This window comes from Tursiops truncatus, chromosome 16 (assembly GCF_011762595.2).
Source record: "Tursiops truncatus isolate mTurTru1 chromosome 16, mTurTru1.mat.Y, whole genome shotgun sequence".
Classification (NCBI taxonomy): Eukaryota; Metazoa; Chordata; class Mammalia; order Artiodactyla; family Delphinidae; genus Tursiops; species Tursiops truncatus.
In genome coordinates this window covers 61852863-61873453 of record NC_047049.1, presented here as the reverse complement: position 1 = coordinate 61873453, position 20591 = coordinate 61852863, and the positions used below count along the sequence as shown (strand labels likewise).

At 55.7% G+C, this 20591-nt stretch overlaps 1 protein-coding gene across 2 annotated transcripts in view; it reads left to right on the top strand.

The window, feature by feature from the left end:
• The window catches only part of LOC101317944 (protein FAM241B), a 286912-nt gene that overhangs the window by 240227 nt on the left and 26094 nt on the right, over positions 1-20591 (top strand). The window contains exons 18-28 of one of the 2 annotated variants that reach the window (XM_073793708.1): positions 7718-7762; positions 8877-8909; positions 9766-9792; positions 12258-12311; positions 13314-13400; positions 14898-14951; positions 16106-16150; positions 16519-16587; positions 17915-17938; positions 19415-19477; positions 20511-20555. In XM_073793708.1, the coding sequence (XP_073649809.1) occupies positions 7718-7762; positions 8877-8909; positions 9766-9792; positions 12258-12311; positions 13314-13400; positions 14898-14951; positions 16106-16150; positions 16519-16587; positions 17915-17938; positions 19415-19477; positions 20511-20555 (546 nt within the window). Of the gene's footprint in view, positions 1-7717; positions 7763-8876; positions 8910-9765; positions 9793-12257; positions 12312-13313; positions 13401-14897; positions 14952-16105; positions 16151-16518; positions 16588-17914; positions 17939-19414; positions 19478-20510; positions 20556-20591 lie in introns of those variants that run through there. The other variant, XR_012326692.1, reaches the window with a different exon arrangement.

The window sequence follows — 20591 nt, the reverse complement described above, 5'->3', positions numbered from 1 at the left end:
GGAGGCTGGACTAAAATCCCTTCCAGCTCAGGGAAGCTACAGCTTCCTAAGAACAGAGTTGGCTCCATACCCTCTAGAGAGGAGCAGCCCGCCACCCCACCCTGGCTTGATGATCAGGCCCCTCCAGGCCAGGCATCCAGGGCTTGTCAGAAGCATCAGTGCTCTTAGGGCTCTCGAGGAATTGAGAAGGCCCTTCTCCTTCATGCTCCCCACTCTTTCTTTCTCTGCCGGACCACTCCCTGCCCTTCCACAACGGCCTCTTCTCCTGGAATCCGGAGGGGCTGTGAGGCTGCTAGCCTCTCTGGGTTTCTGGAAGGCTCCTGCTGCCTCCTCTTCTCCCAGCCTGTCCTTGAGACTTTTCAGTAGGTGCTCGTGGAGCACTGGGTAGTCTCAGCGCCCTTGTCTCTATGGTGGCCCTCACTCTGCTGGGACCCTTGTCCTGTCATCCCCGACGCCACAGCCTCCTAGTCCAACAGAGGCCAGAGGGCGTGCACTGGAGACCGATGGCCAGCAGCAAAGAGTCTGCCCCCGAGGACTTGGGGGTCATTCCTCCAGGTCAAGCAATACTCAGGAGGCTATGAGTGCCCGCCCACTGCCCCAGCCCCAGTGATCACCATGCCCAGGCAGCAGTCTGCTTCCTGTCAGAATTCTGAGATGAAGAGTCTGGTGCCCGAGGACAAGGGCAGCAATACTTCACATCTCTGGTTTAGCCAAAGTCCATTCACTCCCTCTCTGACTCATCCTCACCACGGCCCAGTAGTTTGAGCGCATTATCCCCACTGTCTAGATGAGAAGCTCAGAGAGGTTAATACTTTGCCCAAGGTTGCACAGCTGGTGAACAGTCATGCTGGAATTGGAAGCTAGGTCTCATGAGTCCGAACCCGGAAGGCAGTCGTCTTGCTCTGGTGCAGAAGTGAATGTCTGCTCAGGGGGTCTCACCCCAGGCTAAGCCATCTGTGCACAGACCACCCTCCCCTGTGGTTTCTCTGGGATGTGGAGGGTTAGCCCCCAGGCTCTTTTCTGGGGCATCTGTCAGATCTCTTTTTCTCTCTCCTCCTCCCCCTCTGCTCTCTGCCTGGAATGAGGCCTGGAGGTACCAACACGAAGGGCAGCTTGGTCACGGATGCTGAGAAAATGAGTTTGCTCCCACCCACCACTCCGTACTGGTGGTTGGGGACACCAAGCTGGGACAGAGGCCCCAAGACACCACTTGTGTTCAGGGCATGAGGGGACCCTCAGGGTAACTGATGGACCCTCCACATCTGCTTCCATTGCTCTGTCCCGGCAACGTGACACACACGCGGGGCCCTTCTTTCAGTGAGGGGTGGAATTTAACTCTCAGCAAAGACGTTTCTCCTCCTGTGAGGTTTACTGATGATTAGTTCCATCCTCCACCACCACCACCACCCTGGCAGCTGTTCCCAGCCTGGCGTCCTCTCAAAGGCCAGCCAGGCCATCAGGGCAGCGTCTCCACCAGCTACTTGAGATCACAGCCTGGGGTCGCCCGCGGGCCCTGTGCTGCCCCAGCCCCGCGTCCTGGACGCTGTGAGTATTGTTGTGTGCCCATGTGGTACCTATTTGATCCAAATTTATGACACCAATCTACTTTAAATATGTTGCAAGACGCAAAGTGTGTTTAAAACATTACAACCTTGGCTCTCTTTCAAGAGGCTACGAGTATTGTCAGACTGTGTGTGGATCACAAAACCTGGTGAGAGCTTATATCTAAGCAGATCAGAGCTGGTCCACCCATCTTGGCAGTGGGGGGTGAGTTTGACGCATGTGGTGGTCTGGGTGTTAAGCCTTGGTGGTTGCATGAAGGACCAGAGCTCTCCTGCAGGCTGCAGGCTGTGCGTCTTCAGACCAGAGGAGGCAGGTTGCGAGAGCCTCGTGCTCACTCAGGCTGTAACTGCGGGTGCTCCCCCTGGAGGCTGCGGGGCACCCCAGAAACAGGGAGTCCTGGGGAGGAGATCCGATGGGCCTTGTGGCCGGCTGGCTAGGGCACTGGAGCAAGGGTGTGAGGAGCAGAAGCACGCCCACCCCGCCCACCTCTCACCCCTCCTCAATCCTTCTGCAAAAGGGCAGGATCGTCCTGAGCTGCTGGTCAGAGCCAGGCGTCACATGGGTGGACACGCTTCTGTCGAACGATAACTAGTATTATTATATCTACCTTACTGGGCCTCTTCGTGCCAAGCTATATGGGGCACTTGGCTTGCCTCACCTCGTTGGACCCTTATAACCGCCCTGTGAGGGAGGTTTTATTCTTAGCCCCAATTTACAGATGAGCAAACCAAGGTTCACAGAGGTGAATCCCCAAAGGGCCACAACTACAAAGCAGTGAGGCCAGATCTGTCTGGCCCCAAAGGCTTGTTCTAAATGACTTTACTACCTGGGTCTTATGAATCTGGGGGGACCCATGATTTCCAAACACCTCCCCTCCCAGACCCCTACTTCCTCTACTAGAAGGAAAGAAAGAGGGAGTTGGGCTTCTTGTGAGAAGGTTGTGGCTGGATTCAGGCTCTCTATGAGCAGGACCTGGAGCATCTAAGGCAGAGAACTTGGGGTGCTTGGTGTGTTTTAGTCAGAGAACCGAGGAAGGGGAGTGCTTTGCCCCTTGGCACTGATTCCACCCGAATGCTTCCCCAGGGAGCTGGCATGGTCCCAGGACCTCCAGTAAAGCCAGGAGAAGGCAGCTGTCTCAGCCCTGCACCCCAGTGGAGAAACCTCCTGAAACCTCCCTGCACCCCCAGGCTCCCAGAGGACCTGGGCAACCCCCGGCTCCCTGCCACACTCACGTGCAGCAGAGCACTCCATGCAGATGGAAACCGTAGACGCAGGAGCCTTCTGGAGTGGGGACAGCGCTTGCTTTCAAAGCCATGAATTCCCAGCGGGGGCATCCAGACCATTTCAATTAAAGCAGATCAGGGAGCTGAGACACGGGCCCCAGATCTGAGGCCTCACGGGGGCTGATGGGACTCCTGCTCCGCCAGACCCCAGCCCCCAGCCTGTGCTCTCCGGGCCCTGTTTCTCCTGCCTCCAAAGTCCCCAGATTAATTAGAGCTGACTTTTCTTTTTGGAACTAACTACAAAATCAACTGATCTCAAATCGAGATTACAAGCCAGCCGCCCTTCCAAAGCCCTGGCCTTCGGTGGGGTGCCTGACCCCGGTAATTCCCCGGATCACTTCCTGCCGGCCCTAATTACCGGAGGACCTGGCGTTTCCGCGGTCCCAGGCCTCTCCAGTCTGGAGCTGGCTGGGGCAGAGAAGAGGGAGCCGCGCTGCCTTTCTCCCGGAAGGGAGTTCTGGGAACTCTTTAGGGGAGAGAAAGACATTAGCCCTCCTCACCCAGCTTTTCCAACCCGGGAAAGGGCACTGGTCCAGGCTTAAGGCCTGAGTCACCTGCTGGCCTCCCCCCAGCCCTCCGCTCCCCACACTTCTTCCCTGCAGAGAACAAAGAGTCTGTGTGGAACTGCTCGGGCCCAGGGCCCTCCTCACCCGCAGCTGGGCCGCAGCGGGAGCCTCACGTTAGGGAGGTCTACGTATCTCCCCCTGCTCCTCTGGCCTGACCTTTGCTCAGCTGGGGAGCTGACCTGGAAGCCCCCCACCTCTTTCGAGACTATGTCTTCTTGCCAAGTCCCTGCCCCGCTTGTTCAACAAACAGTAAATCACCAATTAAGAGAGCAGAGCATGACCGGTTTGTGCTCCAAGGAGCTCGCTTCCATACTGTCATCTGGGTAAAGGATGCGTCCTCCCACCTGGAAGCGGAACCAGAATAGAGAACCTATTGATGCTGGTGCGAACTCTGGACAGGGGCAGCTGGAGTCAGTGGCATCATAAAAGTGGGGGCTTGGATGGCCTTCAAGGTCATTCAGGGCAGCCACCTGTGCTCACCCCAGCACTTTCTTGGCCACAAAGACTGGAATCCACCCCTTCCAGGCCAGCCAGCCAGCGTCCTTGGTTCTTGGCACCAAGGTTAAAGAGCCAGTGTCCCAGGTGGTAGGCAGGGCAGGGCTGGCCTGGGGCTCGCAGGCCAGGTTCCACAGCAGGGACCACTGCCCATGCTCCGTGCATCTGGGGCAGGACCCTTTGTAATGCTTGGAGCGCCCACTTTCCCAGCTGCTGGATGGCCCAGATCTGGTGGCCGAGCTCCCTGCTGGGAGGACAGGAGGTACAGGAGGTAAATTGGGGCCCTCGCGTTTTGGCAGACTATGAGTTCTCCCTCCCCAACTAAGACATTAGTGAGTTAGTGGATCTAAATTTAGGACAATTCCAAACTTAAACCTTTTAAACAAAATAACTTTTACGAAGTGAAACGGGAAAGAAGGAGCCTCTAGATGTGCTCTCGCAAAGCCATGCCATGAGGAAAAGCTCTGTGTGCACAGTGTGTCAATGTCCTCCCTTTAGCAATGGCCCCGGAAATGCTCCCCGCCCCCATCCCACCACCCCTGCAAATGAATGCGCTGCCCTCAGCCACCCTGGAGTCCTTGATCGTGACTCTCAGCCCGCTCTCACCTCTCCCACCGTCCAGAATCAATGTTTTCTGGTGCAGAATGAGCCCAGCCGCCGGTTCAGAGGTCAGGCTGGGGCAAGCCCCTGGAGACAAGCCCTGGAGAAGGAGACTGATGAGAGTGGAATGAGCCCGCAGGGTGGGGTCAGCCGGGGCCACCCCTGCTTCCTGCCCCGCAGAGGGGTGGGAAGTGAGGGAGGCCCCGGGATGGGGATCAAGGGAGCCTGGGTCACCTAGAGAATTAAGAGACTTGACCCAGAGGGGAGGGAAGGGGCAAAGGTCAGCCACCCTAACGAGGAGGCTTGCCTCCTTAGAGGCTGCAAGGGGCCCAGATTTCCCCGGAGTGTGCAGTTGCGTCTTTACATACAAACCATCATGGGCTGAAGACAACCCCGATTAGCCCGGAAACCCTCACTCCCAGGGTTCTGCTCTGCACAGCTCACGTGGAGACTGGAGAGCGTGGGCAGACCCCAGCCTCCTCCCCTACTGAGGCATCCCAGGCTGTCCTCCGGAGCAGAAGGAGACCAACTGAGCCCCTCGTAGAGCCACAGAGCTAACATTCCCTCCCCCGAGGAGCCTTGTTCCGGAACTGCCAACACACCCAGTGTCAGCTCCTCGGCTTTGGCCTGTCAGGAGCAGGGGTGGGTAGGAAGGGTCCAGTCCAGTCCCTCTTTGCAGACCCAGAGAGAGGAAGTGACTTATGCAGGGTTCCACAGACAGCCTTTCCTGACTCCTCCGCCCAGCTCCCTCGGTGGGGGTGGGAAGGTGAGGGCACATGTATTGGGGGAAAGCTGAGGGAAAGATGGGAAGAGGGAAAATGGGGCAAACCGGAGATCCTTGAATAGTCAAGCTGACCTCCCACCTGTACCTCCCCACTCCCAGGGAACTCTGCCTGGTGTCCTCGGGGCTGAGTCAACCCAGTTGGGTTGTTTGGAATTTGAGCAGGGGTCCTCCAAAGGAAAGAGTGATGGGGCCCTCGGCTGGCGCTCTACAGCCACTGTCGCCAGACTTCTGATGAAGTCCTGTGGCGCCCTCTGCTGGCCGTAGAGCAGAACTGTGCTCACAGGCCGGCCCCGGCTCAGCTCTTTTCCCTAGGGCCTGTGGTTAAAGACACAGCCCTGGCCTGAGCACTGACTTTTCACCCCTATGAGGCACAGACCGGAGGGCCATCCAGAAGAGAGGGCTTTGCCCTGCTTTGGGCCTGCAGAGGGTGTTTAACGGAAGCGACGGAACACCAGTCGCTGGTACCTGCACTTGCCAGACAAAAGACCTGTGTCCAAATCCCTGCTCTGTGTGACATTGACAATCATACCTGGCCTTCCAGAGCCACAGTTTGCTGACCTGTGAAACAGGAATAACATCCACTCCCTCACTGATTACAGGGGCTTCTTAGAGATTGAATAGAAGAAGGATGTAAAGGCTTAACTCAGCGCCAGACACATCATAGGCACAGTAAATGGCTGTGCCTTTTTCCACTTTCTCCCACAAGAGGGATTTACCAGAATTTAGTGCCTGGGGCAGACCTGGGGCACCAGCTTGTCTGCTGTGGTCACTTCTGAGTCCAGCTCTACCACCCCTGCCTGTGGCTCAGGGGTCCTGGTGGGGTCGGGTGAGGGAGGGCTCCTGCATTTGGAGCTAAAGTTTCTGGGCCTTTCACAGAATTCAGAGACTTGACCCAAAGAGGATGGAGGTGAAGCCTTCCCTAGCAGACATGATTTGTGTATACAGGTTACATACACACAGTGGTTCCCGCTGCACTGAGGAACCAGCACTGGGCTGTGGGGCAGAGCAAAAGGCTTCAAGAGGAGATGGCATTTGACCAGCACCCAAGGATGAATAGGGTTTTGAGCAGAGGAAATAGCAGAAAGGCAGAGAATTCTGAAAACGGGTGATGTTTTCAGAGAAGCAGTGTAGGTGTCAGGATGTGAGGCGATGAGACCAGGGGGGAGCTGGGGTGGAATGCCATGCTCAGGAGCGTGGCCCCTTTGCCACAGTCAGTGCCGGGCGGTGGCAGTGTCAAAGTACAGGAGTGGTACTGTCCAGTCTGTGTGTGGGACGCTTATCTGGATGCCAGCGTGGAGGCCCAGTCATGGAGGGGAAAGGTTGGAAGTAGCTCCAGCCTCTGCGAGGAGAGGGGTGGACCAAGGCTTCCTGTAAGATGTCAGGGAAGGGACGAGGTCAGCTGAAAAGATGGAGGCCAGGTGGGGCCATGTTCCCCCTCTGCCTGTGGGGTATGCAGCGTGGCCCCCAGGCCACAGGGTCTGAGCTGCTACCACGCACGCTGCGCAGCACCCTGAGCCCTGGCTGGGGCTCACACTGGGACTTCTTTTGGGGTTCCACTCGTGGAGACAAAGGCCTCCTTCCTCCCCTGCACCCCTCCCCCTCTGACACAGCGGGTAAGTCTTGACTCACCTACTCTCGGCCCCCAGTTGTCGCTGGCTGTCACCTCCAACCCCATCTCCTCCTGGTGTGTCCTTCCAAGGAGGGCAGGACACTGCCGAGATGGTAGAGCAAAGCCCAAGCGTGGTATCCTGGAGAAGCAGCCGCGTGACTGGTGCCTCTGGCCAGGCAGGGCCAGGAGTACAGAGAAGTGGGTGGGCTCCGGGCCACGCCCTGCCTCCATCCACAGTCCCCCACCGCCCAAAGCCTCCCCGACCTGGGGCCAAAGCCCTCATGTCCTCGGGAAGAGTTAGACCCAAGGAACCTGGAAGGAAGAGGACCCCAGGGAAGAGGAGAGGCCGGAGCCCCATCTGGCTCAGCCAGCAGTACCACCCATGCAAACGTGCAGAGTGAAAATGGGCAGGAGGCAGCAGGCCAGGGAGGGAGGGAAGGTATGCAGTAGGCAAGTGGCCAAGTGGGCGGCTGAGGCCCACGGCCCTAGCCCAGGCCCCCGTCAGGCAGGAAACCTTGTGCAAGTCCGCTTTCCCCCTCCCTGGCCTCAGGCTCCTCCTGGTGGGCCTCTCTCTGGGGCTCTTTCCTGCTCTGTGGTCTGCGACTGGGGTCCTTGTGCAGGTCCACCTTGCTGAGAAGAGTGGCCCACCATGGCTGCCGGCAATGGTGGGGACCTCAAGCTCCTCACGGGCTGGACGGTCATCCCAAGCTTCCACAGCAACCACTCTCACTGACATCCTTGCAGGCCACGCTTCCAGGGCCAAGACCTTGGGCCCTGAGTCTGGTCCTCTTGTCACTGTTTCTCTTTCTTCCTTCAGGGAGAACGGGGCATGCCAGGGATGCCGGGCAAACACGGAACAAAGGTACGCCACCCTCAGGCAGCTCCCCCAGCCCCAGCCCTCTCTCCCAGCTTCTTCCCTTCCCACACCCTGTCTTGCTGTAAAGACAGGAGACGGGGTGCACATTTCTTCCTGTCCTCTCCCCTTTGCTGCCTGGCCTGTCTTCCAGGCAGGGGTGTTCCTTTTTGGCCCATGAGCCATCACTCAGCAGTGCCCTCCCGACATGGCCAGGCCTCCTTGTGGGCAACTGTGGGTCATAAAATTCCTCTCAAGGGCTTCCCTGGTGGCGCAGTGGTTGAGAGTCCGCCTGCCGATGCAGGGGACGTGGGTTCGTGCCCCGGTCCGGGAAGATCCCACGTGCCGCAGAGCAGCTAGGCCCGTGAGCCATGGCCGCTGAGCCTGCATGTCTGGAGCCTGTGCTCTGCAAGGGGAGAGGCCACAACAGTGAGAGGCCCGCGTACCGAAAAAAAAAAGTCCTCTCAGGTACCCCCAGCTCTGGCTGCAGTTCTGAGACCCATGTGGGAATCGGGACCCCCTAAAAATCGCCTTCACATGGAATTTACTAAGTGATGCACTGGGCAGCCTATTTACCTCAAAGTTGGTGGTCTTGGGCTGATAAGGAAATGGGGTTCACTCCCAGCCGCTCCCCAGTCCATCAGTGCATAGGGCCAGAGAGCTCCCTTGAGGAGAGTCCCATGGGCACCCTCAGGGTCCAGGAGCTTGGTGAACTCAGCCATCTACTGTTGTCCCCTTCCCCATGGCTCTCCCTTTCTCCCCCATCCCCTCCTCCTCCTTTCCTATCCCAAGAAGCCCTCCCCGCATTCCACCCAGGGAGGCCTCTGTCTAGCCCAGCCATGGGCTGCCTGAAACAGTGCCCTCTAAGTCCCCCAGGAGGGCCTAGGGGCTGAGCAGGTGGGTGGGAAGCCCAGGGAGCCCAGCTGAGCTGTGCGGAGCCTCTTCCTCGGACCCATTCCCTATGTGCCAAGCTCAGCCACCCGCTTCCCTGTGGGCCTGGGGGCAGGCAGAAGCCTCCACATCTCACATCTCTCCAAGAAGAGGCTGGGAGAGGAGGCTGGCCACGTCCTCTTTGTTTCCCGCTGGGTGAGAAAGTCCCCATGCCTTTCCTTCTCTCTGCCAGGGGGCTCCTGGAATCGCTGTGGCCGGGATGAAGGTCAGTGGACCTTGTAACTCAACACCTGAGGGGCAGGATGGGAGGGATGGAGAGAGGACAGAGTTGGGCTTCAGGGGCTCATTGGGTGGCCACTGGACCAAGGAGGGAGTAGACAGGATTCAGAACCATTTCTCTTAAAGCAACATTTATGCCAGATGCACAGATTGAACAACAGATGTTTAACTAAGCCTTGCAAGTAAGTGGCAAAGGTTTACCAGCCTCAACTAAAGGTCTTGCCAGCCTGCCGATGTGAAAGGAACCTAGCACTTTCCTTTACACTCCAAAATTCAGCAGATGGAGGCTTCCCTGGTGGCGCAGTGCTTGGGGGTCTGCCTGCCGATGCAGGGGACATGGGTTCGTGCCCCGGTCCAGGAAGATCCCACATGCCATGGAGCGGCTGGGCCCGTGAGCCATGGCCGCTAAGCCTGTGCATCCGGAGCCTGTGCTCCACAACGGGAGAGGCCACAACAGTGAGAGGCCCGCGTACAGCAAAAAAAAAAAAAAAAAAAAAAAAAAAAAAAAAAAAAAAAAAAAATTCAGCAGATGGGAGGGGACACCCCGGAAGCACAAATGCTCGATGTGGCTCTCCCAGCAGGTCACGTACAGGGATACCGTGTCAGAAGCAAATGTCCCTTCCTTCCTCTCCCTCCTCCTGGGCTGCCTCACACCTGCCACCTCTCTCACCTGGGGGAAGAATAAGGGACGGTCCAGGAGGGGCCCGAGTCCTAGGCAGCGGGAAGCCCTGGGCTGGCCAGACGCTTCCCCTACCCTCAGATGCCTTCACTCCTCTGCTCCTGCGTTCACTCACTCTCGCTCTCTCATTTCTTTACCTGAGTCTTGTTTTTTTCCCACACAGGGTGAGCCTGGGATCCCAGGAGCCAAGGTACTGATACAGAGGCAACGTCAGTCGTGGGATGGAGGTGGGAGGGGCTGCTGTTGTTTTGCTCCTGGTCCCCCGAGGCTAGCCTGGGGCTGGGGACCTGACTGAGCAGAGGAGAGCCTGCGGGGAGGGGCTTGCTCCTCAGGTATGCTCTGCAGATGCCTCCCCCCTTCCCTGGATCCTGGCCTGGGCAGCGGTCTGGTTTGCCTTCACACCAGCTCCAGTAGTGACTGTTGTCCCCTGCACCCACAGGGCTCTGTCTCTCTCATCCAGGACAATAAGAGATGTAACATGAGAAAAAGTTTCCATGGTCAAATACGTTTGAGAAATGTGGGGTTAAAACTATTACGCAGGTGTCTTTACTGCAGGCCTTCTCAGAGCCTTTACTATGCTAAATATACATTGGGAAACTCTAAAAAAAAAAAAATGCAGGGTCTTGTGCAGCATTTTCAAACTTTCTGACCAGGGCATTCGTTTTTTAAGAGAAGCGTCTTATGAGGCAAGTATTCTGGAAACACTGGTCTATGATTACTGCCCTTCGTACCCCTCACCACCCCTACCCCATCCTCTTATCAGTGACTTTCTCTTCTTACCCCAAAGGGAAACCCAGGAGCAACAGGGAAGCCGGGGCCCCCAGGTTTGCCGGGAAAGACGGGGCAGAGGGTAGGATACTGTGTCCTTGAGTGTGTGCTCCCTTCATCCTGGCCTCTGCTGGTCCCCCACTGCCTGCCCCACCCCTATGGCTGGCGTGCTGCTTGCAGTGTGCAGTGGGTGCATGTCTCCAGGAAAAAGGGAGTGCCTCGATGGCCTGGCAAAGCTTCAGGAAATTCACACTCAAGAGCACAGCCTTTCTCCTTGAAAGCCATTGGGTACCCAGGAGGAAAGCCTAGAAGGAAGGGAAGCTTTCCCTCCCCCCGCCCCCATCCCCCAGGACCTCTGTAGGGCAGGACCGCACCCTTTCCCTTAGACCTGGCCTGTTTCAGGGGGTGCCCCAGCTAAAGGCAAAGGCACAGCCCAGGCACAGCAGGGCCAGCTGGGGCCTCAGGATTCACATCCCTCTCATCACCTGGGCCCTTATCTGCCCCTCCTCTCCTCCCTTAGCCTGCTACAGGCCATTTTGTCATTCAGCTTCTACCCAAGGGCAGGTGGCAAGGGGAAGACAGCTAAAGGTTTGGTGTGGCAACTTCTGTGGCTCCAGCTGAAAAGTTCATTGAGATGTGAGCACACTGCAACCCCAGGGTCCTCAATTTACATTGTTACCTATGAGAACCGCCGGCCTTCAGGCTGTGGAGAGTGGGGCTTCTCATGCTGACCAGGCAGGGGCCTTCTTGATACTGGACGCTCTGAATCAGAGTGAAGTCTTTGTGGCATAGAAGGCGGACCTGGGTGCTGGACGTGGCTGTGTCACTGCTGCAGTGAGGGGTCGTCCACAGTCTCGGAGCCCCTTCCTTTCTGCAGTGAGAGCAGGGCTCTGGGACTTGCGCCATAAGGGAGAAAAAGTGTTCTTCAGGAAGAAGCTAGTTAGGGAGGGGTACTCGTTTACTAGGGCTGCCCTAACACAGGACCACAAACTGTGTGGCTTCTACAACAGAAATGTATTGTCCCACAGTTCTGAGGACAGACGTCTGAGACCAAGGTGTCAACAGGGTTGGTTCCTTCTGTGGGGTGTGAAGAAAAATCTGTTCCGTGCTTCCCTTTTAGTTCCCGGTAGTTTGCTGGCACCTTGGCTTGTAGAAGCATTGCCCCAATCTCTGCCTTCATCTTCACACGGTGTCCTCCCGATATGCATGTCTGTGTCCAAATTTCCCCTTTTTATAAGGACACCAATCATATTGGATTAGGGGCCCACCTCATAACTTAGCTAATTACATCTCCAATGGCCCAGTTTCCAAATAAGGTCACATTCTGAGATACTTGGAGTTAGGACTTCAACAAATGAATTTTCATGGGACACAATTCAACCCATAATAGGAGGCAGACTTCTCAGAATATTCCTCCAAAGGAGAAGTTCTGGTTCGATGGTTTTTGTCCTCCCTAGAGGTAGGGAGGAGGTAGACGGAAAGCTCTCCCTAGAGACCAGGGGTATCTTATTGCTAGACGTTACAAACATAAAAAAGAGCCAAGCGGGTTAAAAAAGCTTTTCCCAAATACTGGCATTCGGAACTGCTCGCCTGTCCCCAGGAGACCCCCAAAAGTGACTGAATGCTCCTGGCCCCTCTCCCTGCGTAAGTGCTGAGGGCCCCACCCACACAGGATGGGGAGGATAACAATACCAGGGTGCAGTGTCCCAAGGAAGGAGTCTGGTCCCTGATGGGGTCCAGCCGGAAGTGGAGTCCTTCCGAGAAGAGCCCACGCAGGGGCAGAGAGACGAGAGAGAAAAGCCAAGGCCCGACGCTGGAGGGCTGGTGCCTTCGCCAACATCCCGGAGAAACAGTTCCTAACCCAAACTGTCTGCGTTTCCTCCGCAGGGTGAGAAGGGGGCTGCGGGCGCCCCTGGGCTACTTGGCCTCCTAGGGCAGAAGGTGGGTAGCAACCAGCTCTGAATGGTGGGTTCTGTGTAAGGGCCCCAGTGTCCATCCCCAGCCCCATTCCTAGCCCTGCACATTCACACGGGCCCCAGCACTGGAGGTGTCCCTCCCAGATTGGGGGAAAGCAGCTGGAACACAGCCAGATTGTGTTTTGGGGGACAGAGGCATGGGGTTCCACATGGGAGGCCCTGACTGGCCAAAAAAAATGCCCAAATTCAAAGAATTTAGTAGCTATGACCTGGTCTGATTTCTTTGCACCACCATATGTGAGCTCCGTAAGATATTCCGCTTAAAAAAAAAAAAAAAAAAGACTTGGGTCAAATAAGTGTGGGGAAAGCTATATAAAACAGGTCCCTCAGAACTCTACTCAGTACTCTGTAATGGCCTATATATTGGCCTATACGGAAAAAGAATCTAAAAAAGATTAGACGTATGTACACGTATAACTGATTTACTTTGCTGTGTACCTGAAACTAACACAACATTGTAAATCAACTCTACTCCAGTAAAAATTTAAATAAATAAAACAGGCTCCTCAGAGAGTCATGGGCACCTTGGCCTAAGAGGCTCCCAGCACCCTGCAGTGGAAGAGCCTGCGAAGCTTCATTTCACTTTGCCTTTCCAACGTTGTTTGGCCACCAGACCCCTTTTCTTCATGTTCTGAATATTCCCAACCTGTGGAAGGAGTGTTCCAGGGAACACACTTTGGGAAACACTGCTCTAGATCCTGGTCCTGATGGGTTCTTGGTCTAGCTCTACACCCATTCTCCTTCAGTAACCAGCTCCATTCTCTCCTCAAATCCCACAGCCAGGTTTCTGAAGGTCTCTGGTCCCCAGCCATCCTGGAGCCCACAGTCCCTTAATGTCCCCCAACATTCAGCATAGACTGAGAGGCAGTCTGCTGCCTTCACTCCTTCGAATTGTGAGGGGAGAAAAGACAGGGATCAACCACCTTCTTCCAGAGTTAGTGATGGTAACTCTACCTTCCACCCCCAGGGAGAAAAAGGTGATGCCGGCAACTCCATTGGAGGGGGCAGAGGGGAGCCTGGGCCCCCAGGGCTCCCTGGGCCCCCAGGGCCAAAGGTGAGTCTTTCCCTGGGATCAGTGCTCAAGGCAGATGTTTGCCTGTGGCCTTTATCCTTAGTCCATTTGGAGGACCCCGTGTCCTGGGCACCTTGCCTTCTCTCCTGCTCTGTGTGGTTTTTCCAGTGGATTCTAGAAAGGTCATTTGGACCAAGCTTCTGCTTCCAAGCATCTCTAGGGCAGATGGATGGTCCCATTGATTCAAATGGCTATGATGTAACTGAGTCAAGGACCAATGGCTACAAGGTCTTAAGACAACCAGAAAGGCCCCTAGCTTAGGCTCTAAATCAGTTGCAGGTCAGGGATCAGCTGGGCCTACCTGGTGCGGCACACTGCGGGGAGGTACGGTTGCAGCAGTGGGACAGCTACAAATGGGGCTGCCCACACTTTCCTTGCAGAGGGGGCAAGCTGCAGTGGTAAGACTTGAGTTCTGCGAGGCAGATGCCTCCTGCATTGCTCGGTTTATTTTAACAGCACAGGGAAATAAGGGGGTGTCTTGCTCAGCTTATAAGGAAAGGATTAATTACTCTGCATGATCTGAGGCAATACCCTCATTCGTTCCACCGACGTTTATCAAGGGCCTGCTGTGGGCTGTGAGGCTGCCGAGAACCTGCCCTCGGCTTGCCCACCATCCAGCAGGAGAAGCAAACCCACAATTCACAGGAATGTAGTGTAGGGGGCCACAGGGAACCCCACAGACAGGCAAGATGAAGTGGCAGGAAGGGTCTCGGGCTCAGCGCCACGTTCCCATGTGATTGTGGTGAGAACAGAGCTTCCCTGGTACGAGCAACCAGCCTCCAGGGCATGCCCACTGTTGAGTCTGTCCCGCTGACCCTGAAGGGCGTGATACCAGGCACGTCTTGGGTCTCGATCTGGGGCTGGGGAAATCTGGTCACTCTTGTCCCTGTATCCTAGGACAAAAGCAAGGGAAAGCTAGAAGACTGTCCCCAGACTCATGTCCTCTTTCCAGGACCAGGCAAAATCTTGAATAAATGAAGTATTTGGAGTGGGCTACCTCCTACCTCTCCCTGCTCCTCCTGTCCTAGGCCTCCTGGGCACCCCGTCCCCACGTGCCCAGGCCCCTCCTACTCCGCTCTGTCCTCCAGGCAGGACCTGATGAGGTGTGTAAGAGTTCCAGGCTCCAAAACGACCTTCCTCCTGCCCCTGGAGGCTGGTGGCAGTCCACAGTTAGGGGCCTCAACAGAACTGGGCACGCGTGTGTTAACCGAGACCTGAGGAGGGCCTGGCAGCGCAGAGCCCAGGGGAGGAAGGGAGTAGTCAGGGAGGGCTGCTAGGAGGAGGTGAGACCTGGGTGGGGCCCAAGGGTGGGAAGGAATCAGACAGGTGGAATGGGGTGAGTTAGTAGAAGCCAGCAGGGAAAGAGACAAAGACCCAGAGACACTTACTAGAACATCAATAGCAAGACCATCTTTTGCCCCTGAAGCAGCAGTCCCAGCTGCCCCGTGTGCCCTCACCCATCTCTCTCCTCTTGCCCAGGGGGAAGCTGGAGCTGATGGCCGGGCGGGCGCCCCAGGACGGCAAGGAGACAAGGTACAGGAGCCCCCAGATCTAAGAGCTGCAGGATGAGGGTCAGCTTGGGAGTTCAGAGAGAGAGACAGAGTCTTGGCCGTCCTGCCGCTGGGCCTCCAGGCACAGGGCTGACGGCCATGACTCGTGCCTACCATCTCTCCTGGTCGCCTCGGGCTTTGGAGAACTTCCACTGAGACGGCGGCCAGGCAAAGGCAGGCCCAGGGATGGGACGCTGGGGCTGGGGAGAGAGCCGGAGCCCCTGCTTCTGCTAGCTCCCACACCACTGGTAAAGACGGGGCCCCACTTCCCTCCAGCTACTCCCTGTGGATGGGTCAGCCTGGTGCTGCTGTGTCCTTCGCAGGTGCCCCGTGACTGAAAGGCTGTGGGCTTGGGGAGGTGCAGGGCAGGTTACCTGGAGGCGAGGCTCCGTGAGCTGGCCAGCGGCAGGGTCGGCAGCAGTTGAGTTATATTAAAGGGTTTGTTTTCCCTTTATTTTTACTTTCTGTCTTGATTTTCTGAAATGTGTTCAGTGTTCGCGTTATCCCAGAACAATTGGAACCATGGTTTGCTTTTCACAATTTACACCACGTTTCATTTATTCCCCACAGTTCTGCCCTGTTTCCAACAGAAACAAATCCCCCCATCCCAACCTGCTCCAGGAGGCTGGGTGTTCTAACGCCTCGCCCTGGCCCCCATGTTTCCTCCCACAGTTTGGGTCTTTCACCAGCAGACAGGAACCGCCTGGGCTGTCCACGGCAATTGTCAACCACCCAGGCAATTGGCAAAAACTTTCTGAGCCCTTGCTCCTCGAGCAGGATAGAAATAAAGAGGGGCAGAGGGTCTGGTCCCTGCTCCCGAGGAGGTGGCTGACTTAGGAGACCGGAGGGAGGTGGCCAGACGGACATGGGTGGAATCACCAACAACTAACATGGGACAGAAGGATCTTCCAGCAAGAAGCTGGAGGGAGCTGGGAGGGAGAGGGGCTTGCTGGCCAGTGGAGGTGCTTCCCAAGGGGTGGAGCCTGCACGGGAGGCACAGGGAGCCCTGCGCCTCGGCCTGAGCTGAGCCGAGCCTCCTGGCCCCCTCTGAGTTCCCTAACACACGGCCCATCTGGGGACACCAGATTCTGTGTACCTGACTTTGTGCCCATTTCACTCCAATTTTGTCGTGAACAGGGGGAGCCTGGAGCAGCTGGAGAACAGGGACCTGCTGGCCCCAGGGTACGTGCATCTCTCACCCAGAGTCATAGCACCACATCTCACCTCCCTGGGGTCACAGGGTGAAGTGGCTTGTCCCCGGGGCCTTGCAGGGGGGTGGGGGGCAGGGAAGAGCATTCTGGCTCCAGATAGGAGGTCTGACATTGCAGCCACGATTGCACTCGGTCTCCCCCAGGTCTGTCTAGTCCAGGGTTCTCACACGGAGTCTCCTCTTTGGTTCTGGAGCCCCTGGGCATCCTCTGAGAGTGTTTGGAGCCCCCAGTAGCCGCCCCAGCTGCTCTGCATCCCCTGTGCAGCCAGTGATGGTAGAGAGCTTGTCCTGAGGTCCCCGCTGGCCCAGGCCCTGGGTGCAGATCTCCTTTGTCTCGTAGGGCTCCAAGGGCGAACCTGGGAAAGGAGAGATGGTGGACTACAATGGAAACATCAACGAGGCTCTCCAGGTGAGCGGGGCCTACCCAGAGATGAGAGATCTGGAGGTCCTCATGGGCCTCCGGGCTGTGTGATGACAGAGCTGAGCGTTCCAACACCCTGACTCATGTCCCTGAGGCCAGGCCGCTGGACAGAGCTTCCGGGGGTTCATCCCCTTGCCTTCTCTCCTTCAGCCTCCCCCATGCAGCCCCCATGCACACGGCCCCCTCATTTGAAATCCAGATGGCCTGGCTTTGGGTCTGGGCCCAGCTGGCCAGGTATCCTGGCTCTGGGTCACTGAGAGCCATAACTGGGGCATCCTGGTGCCTGCAGGGTGCTGGCCCACTTGGGGTTCTAGGACCCCATTTCTCCAGCACACACCCTCCCCCTTCACATGGTAGAATCTGTCTTCCTGGAACACATCTACCTTTGTGTCAATGTAATCATATTTCAGGTTCATTAGGTACCCTCGTTTAAACGCGGGGCTTCTCAACCTGGGCGCCCCTGACATTTGGGGCTGGGAAATGTTGGTTGTGGGGAAGCCTGTCCCGTGTGCTGGAGGATGTTCAACAGCGTGCCTGGTCTCTACCCACTAGATGCCAATAGATGCCTCCCCACTCCCAGCTATGACAACCAAAATATGCCTCTGCACATTGCCAGATGTCTCCAGGGGGACAAACTCACCCCAGATTGAGAACTGCTCCTTTAAAGGAATCTTTGTACCTATGTGAATGCATTTACAAGCTGTACAGTTATTTTTTTTAATGCCAAGAGTTGTCCCTCTAATTTAGTTTTCCAGTGGTGCCGTGTTTTGTTCTATTGTGTCTGTCTGTTTCAAGGGAGGTACATCAGAGCCTTAAATCTGGGTTCTAGGAGAAGAGGGAAGTTCAAGGAAGGGTCCCAGTGAATGATTAGAAACAATGGGAGGGACTTCCCTGACAGTCCGGTGGTTAAGACTCCGCCCTTCCACTGCAGGGGGCAGGCATTCGACCCCTGGTCAGGGACCTAAGATCCCCCATGCTGCGAGGCCAAAAGAAAAAAACAAAACAGAAGGAATAGGAGATGCTGCTTCCTTCCTCTTGTAAAGAGAAAATTTGCAGTCCATTTTAGGGCATGTAGGAATCTGTTGTAGGATAGCATCTGGTGCTCGTGGGGTACTCCCTGTCCAGTGACTACAAGCCTCTGGGAGGGGAGAGGTGGGGGTGGGGTGGGGCTGGAAGGCAGAGGCCCCCCAAGAGGGTCTACCTCTACTGTGCTCCCTCAAGGGTCCCAGTGCCCACGTTTCCAGGACTGGGCCGAGGGGACCCTCCATGTGGCTCTTATTTGCTCTTCAACTGATCGCATGGTGTTGGTTTTCAGGAGATCCGGACACTGGCCTTGATGGTGAGTCCTCCCTCCTGATTTCCCCGGGCACTGGGCTGAGGGCTGGTGGAGGGCAGCCTGGAAGACAGGACTGGAGGTCTCGCCTCCAGAAGGTTAGGGTTGACCCTGCAGAGCAGGGTCATGACTGTCGTCCAGAGTAGCTCTTCACCGACCCAGTGGTGCACTCCCGTCACAGGACAAATACTGGTTCTCATTGCAGCTGCGTCAAGGAAGTGGTGGTATAGAGGAGGGTGTTTTTAAGTTCTCCTTTTACCCAATCTTTTGCTAATAAATAAAGTGCATAATCCTAAAAACATCAGTAGCGACCCTCTACCTTTCCCTCTTTCCTAGAAATCAATTTCATTCTCTGCATCTGGAAAACCAGTGAATTCCAAGCCTGGATTTTGCACGTGTGCCTACCAGTGACAGGCTTTCAGTAAATATTTGTAGCTAAAATGATTACCACCAGGTTTAACTTCCAAGGCAGAGAAGAGAGGGGAGATCACAACGTTCTCAAACTCACTCACATTTTATGTCATTTAATGTTTTTAGTGGCCATGTGCCACAGAACACACTTAGGGACGATGCAAAGCCAGAATTAAGCACCAGTCGTACAGCGCCCCAATCCCAGAAACTGGTATTAACCACATGATTCTGGCATCAGTGAGCTTCATTTGGAAACATTAAAATAGATTATTTGAAATAGCTCTTTGAAGCAAAAGTTTCTGAAACTTTTTTTTTTCATTTTAATAATCAACCTTGAATTAACCATTTACATACAATAAAATGCACCCATTTTAGGTGTAGAATTTGCTGAGTTTTGACAAATGTATATAGCCATGTACCCACCACCCCAATCACTTCAGAAAGTTCCTTCACGCATCTCAGGAGTCAGTCCCACACTTATGCCCAACCCTGAGCCACCACTAATCTGCTTTCTCTCACCAGAGCTTAGATTTCTTTAGTTCTAGAGTCTCCTATGAATGGAGTCACACAGTATGTAGGTGTCTGCATCTAGCTTCTTTTGCTCTGCATAATGTGTCAGGGTTTCTTCCTTCTATGGCATGGCCTGTGCAGTGCTCGGTTCTTTTTTCACTGCTGCGTAGTATCCATTGTATGAATGTGCCAGACGTTCAGCTGTTGATGGACATTTGGGTTGCTTCCTGGAGACATTTTTAAGTCACTGTCGGGGAAGGTCAGATTTATCTTCTTGGAGCCCAAGGAGCCCCCAGGGTGTAGACGGACAGGGAGGGAGAGGCTGATAAGCGTGGCCCTAGGGTCCCCGCCCCCCACTTTAATCCAGACACGCTCAGTGCTTATCTGCCTTACACTGCGGGGTCTCCATATTTCCTCTGCAAACAAAAGTCTTCCTGCCCCTGATGAAATGTTTGGAAATGACCAGTCTCTATAAACCAGCCTCCACATATACTTCTCTGGAGACAGGCCACCCCTCCTCAGTTGGAAACTTCTCCCACGTGTCTTTCTTTTCTTTCCTAGGGGCCCCCTGGTCTTCCTGGGCAGATTGGCCCACCTGGAGCTCCAGGGATCCCAGGCCAGAAGGTAACACTGTCTTGACAAGGCGGGTGCAGACCCTGCAGAAGCCCTGCATGTGTCTCTGGGCGCGGGACCCCACGGCTGCCCCTCATCTGTGTCCTTCTCATGTTCCCAGAGCCACCACCTCACTCCAGCCTTCAATTCTCCCCAAAGCTCCAAGGCACCGCCTGCCCACCGACATCACCGCCCCTTCACTCCCCCCATCCTCAGCTCTGCCTTTCTTCCCTCGCTGTCTGTCTTGGGCTCCTGTAATTCACAGACCCCTCTGATGTGGTGGGGCTGGATCTAGACGAGCGCCCGCCCCAGCCAGAGCCACAGCAGGGACCCAACCCTGCTTGAGCCCCTCCCCAATCTCACCCCTCCCTCGATTCCTGCCTTTGCTCCCTTTTATCCTCTGCCCCCCACCCCTGTGATTTTTCCCAGAAGGCCAACACATTTGCCCCTCTGTCCTCTGCTCATGAGGTCCTCTGCCCTGAAGTCCCTTCCAGTTTTCCCTGCCTTTCAAAGTCTTCATATTCCAAGCCCAACTTGAAGGCCACCTCCTCCCTGAAGCCTTCCCTGATCTATCAGGAGGAATTCACTGCTATTTCCTCTCAGCTTGCCTTGGTGATGCAGCTGGTTGTTTACCTGGCCTCAAATCAGAGGCCACACCTCCTTTATCTCCCTCCCTGACTCAAAGAAGGGACTCGGGTTGATGTGAAGTGAAGGGAGTGCCCTGTGTGGGGGCCAGGACTGGAAGGCTGAGTTTGGGGGGAAGGGAGAACAAGGAGGCAAGCACCCCTCCTGTGGAGCGCCTGGTGCAAGGTTGTGGCTAAAACATGGACTGTGGAGCCGGGATGCCCGGACTGGGATCCAGTCTTCACTAACTCCAGGCCTTGGGCTCACAACTCTGCACTGGGGTCCTCACCTCCAAAACAGAGTCAGTGAAAGTACATACCTCCTGTGTGAGGGCTGAGGATACCTGACATAAGAAGTGCTGTATAAATAAGTTACTGTTCTTCTCTGGTCTGAGAGTGACCTTTAGTTGTTCTGGCTACAGGGGGAGATTGGACTGCCCGGCCCTCCTGGACACGATGGGGAAAAGGTAAGGACACTCCCAGACAAACCTCTGAGGATAATC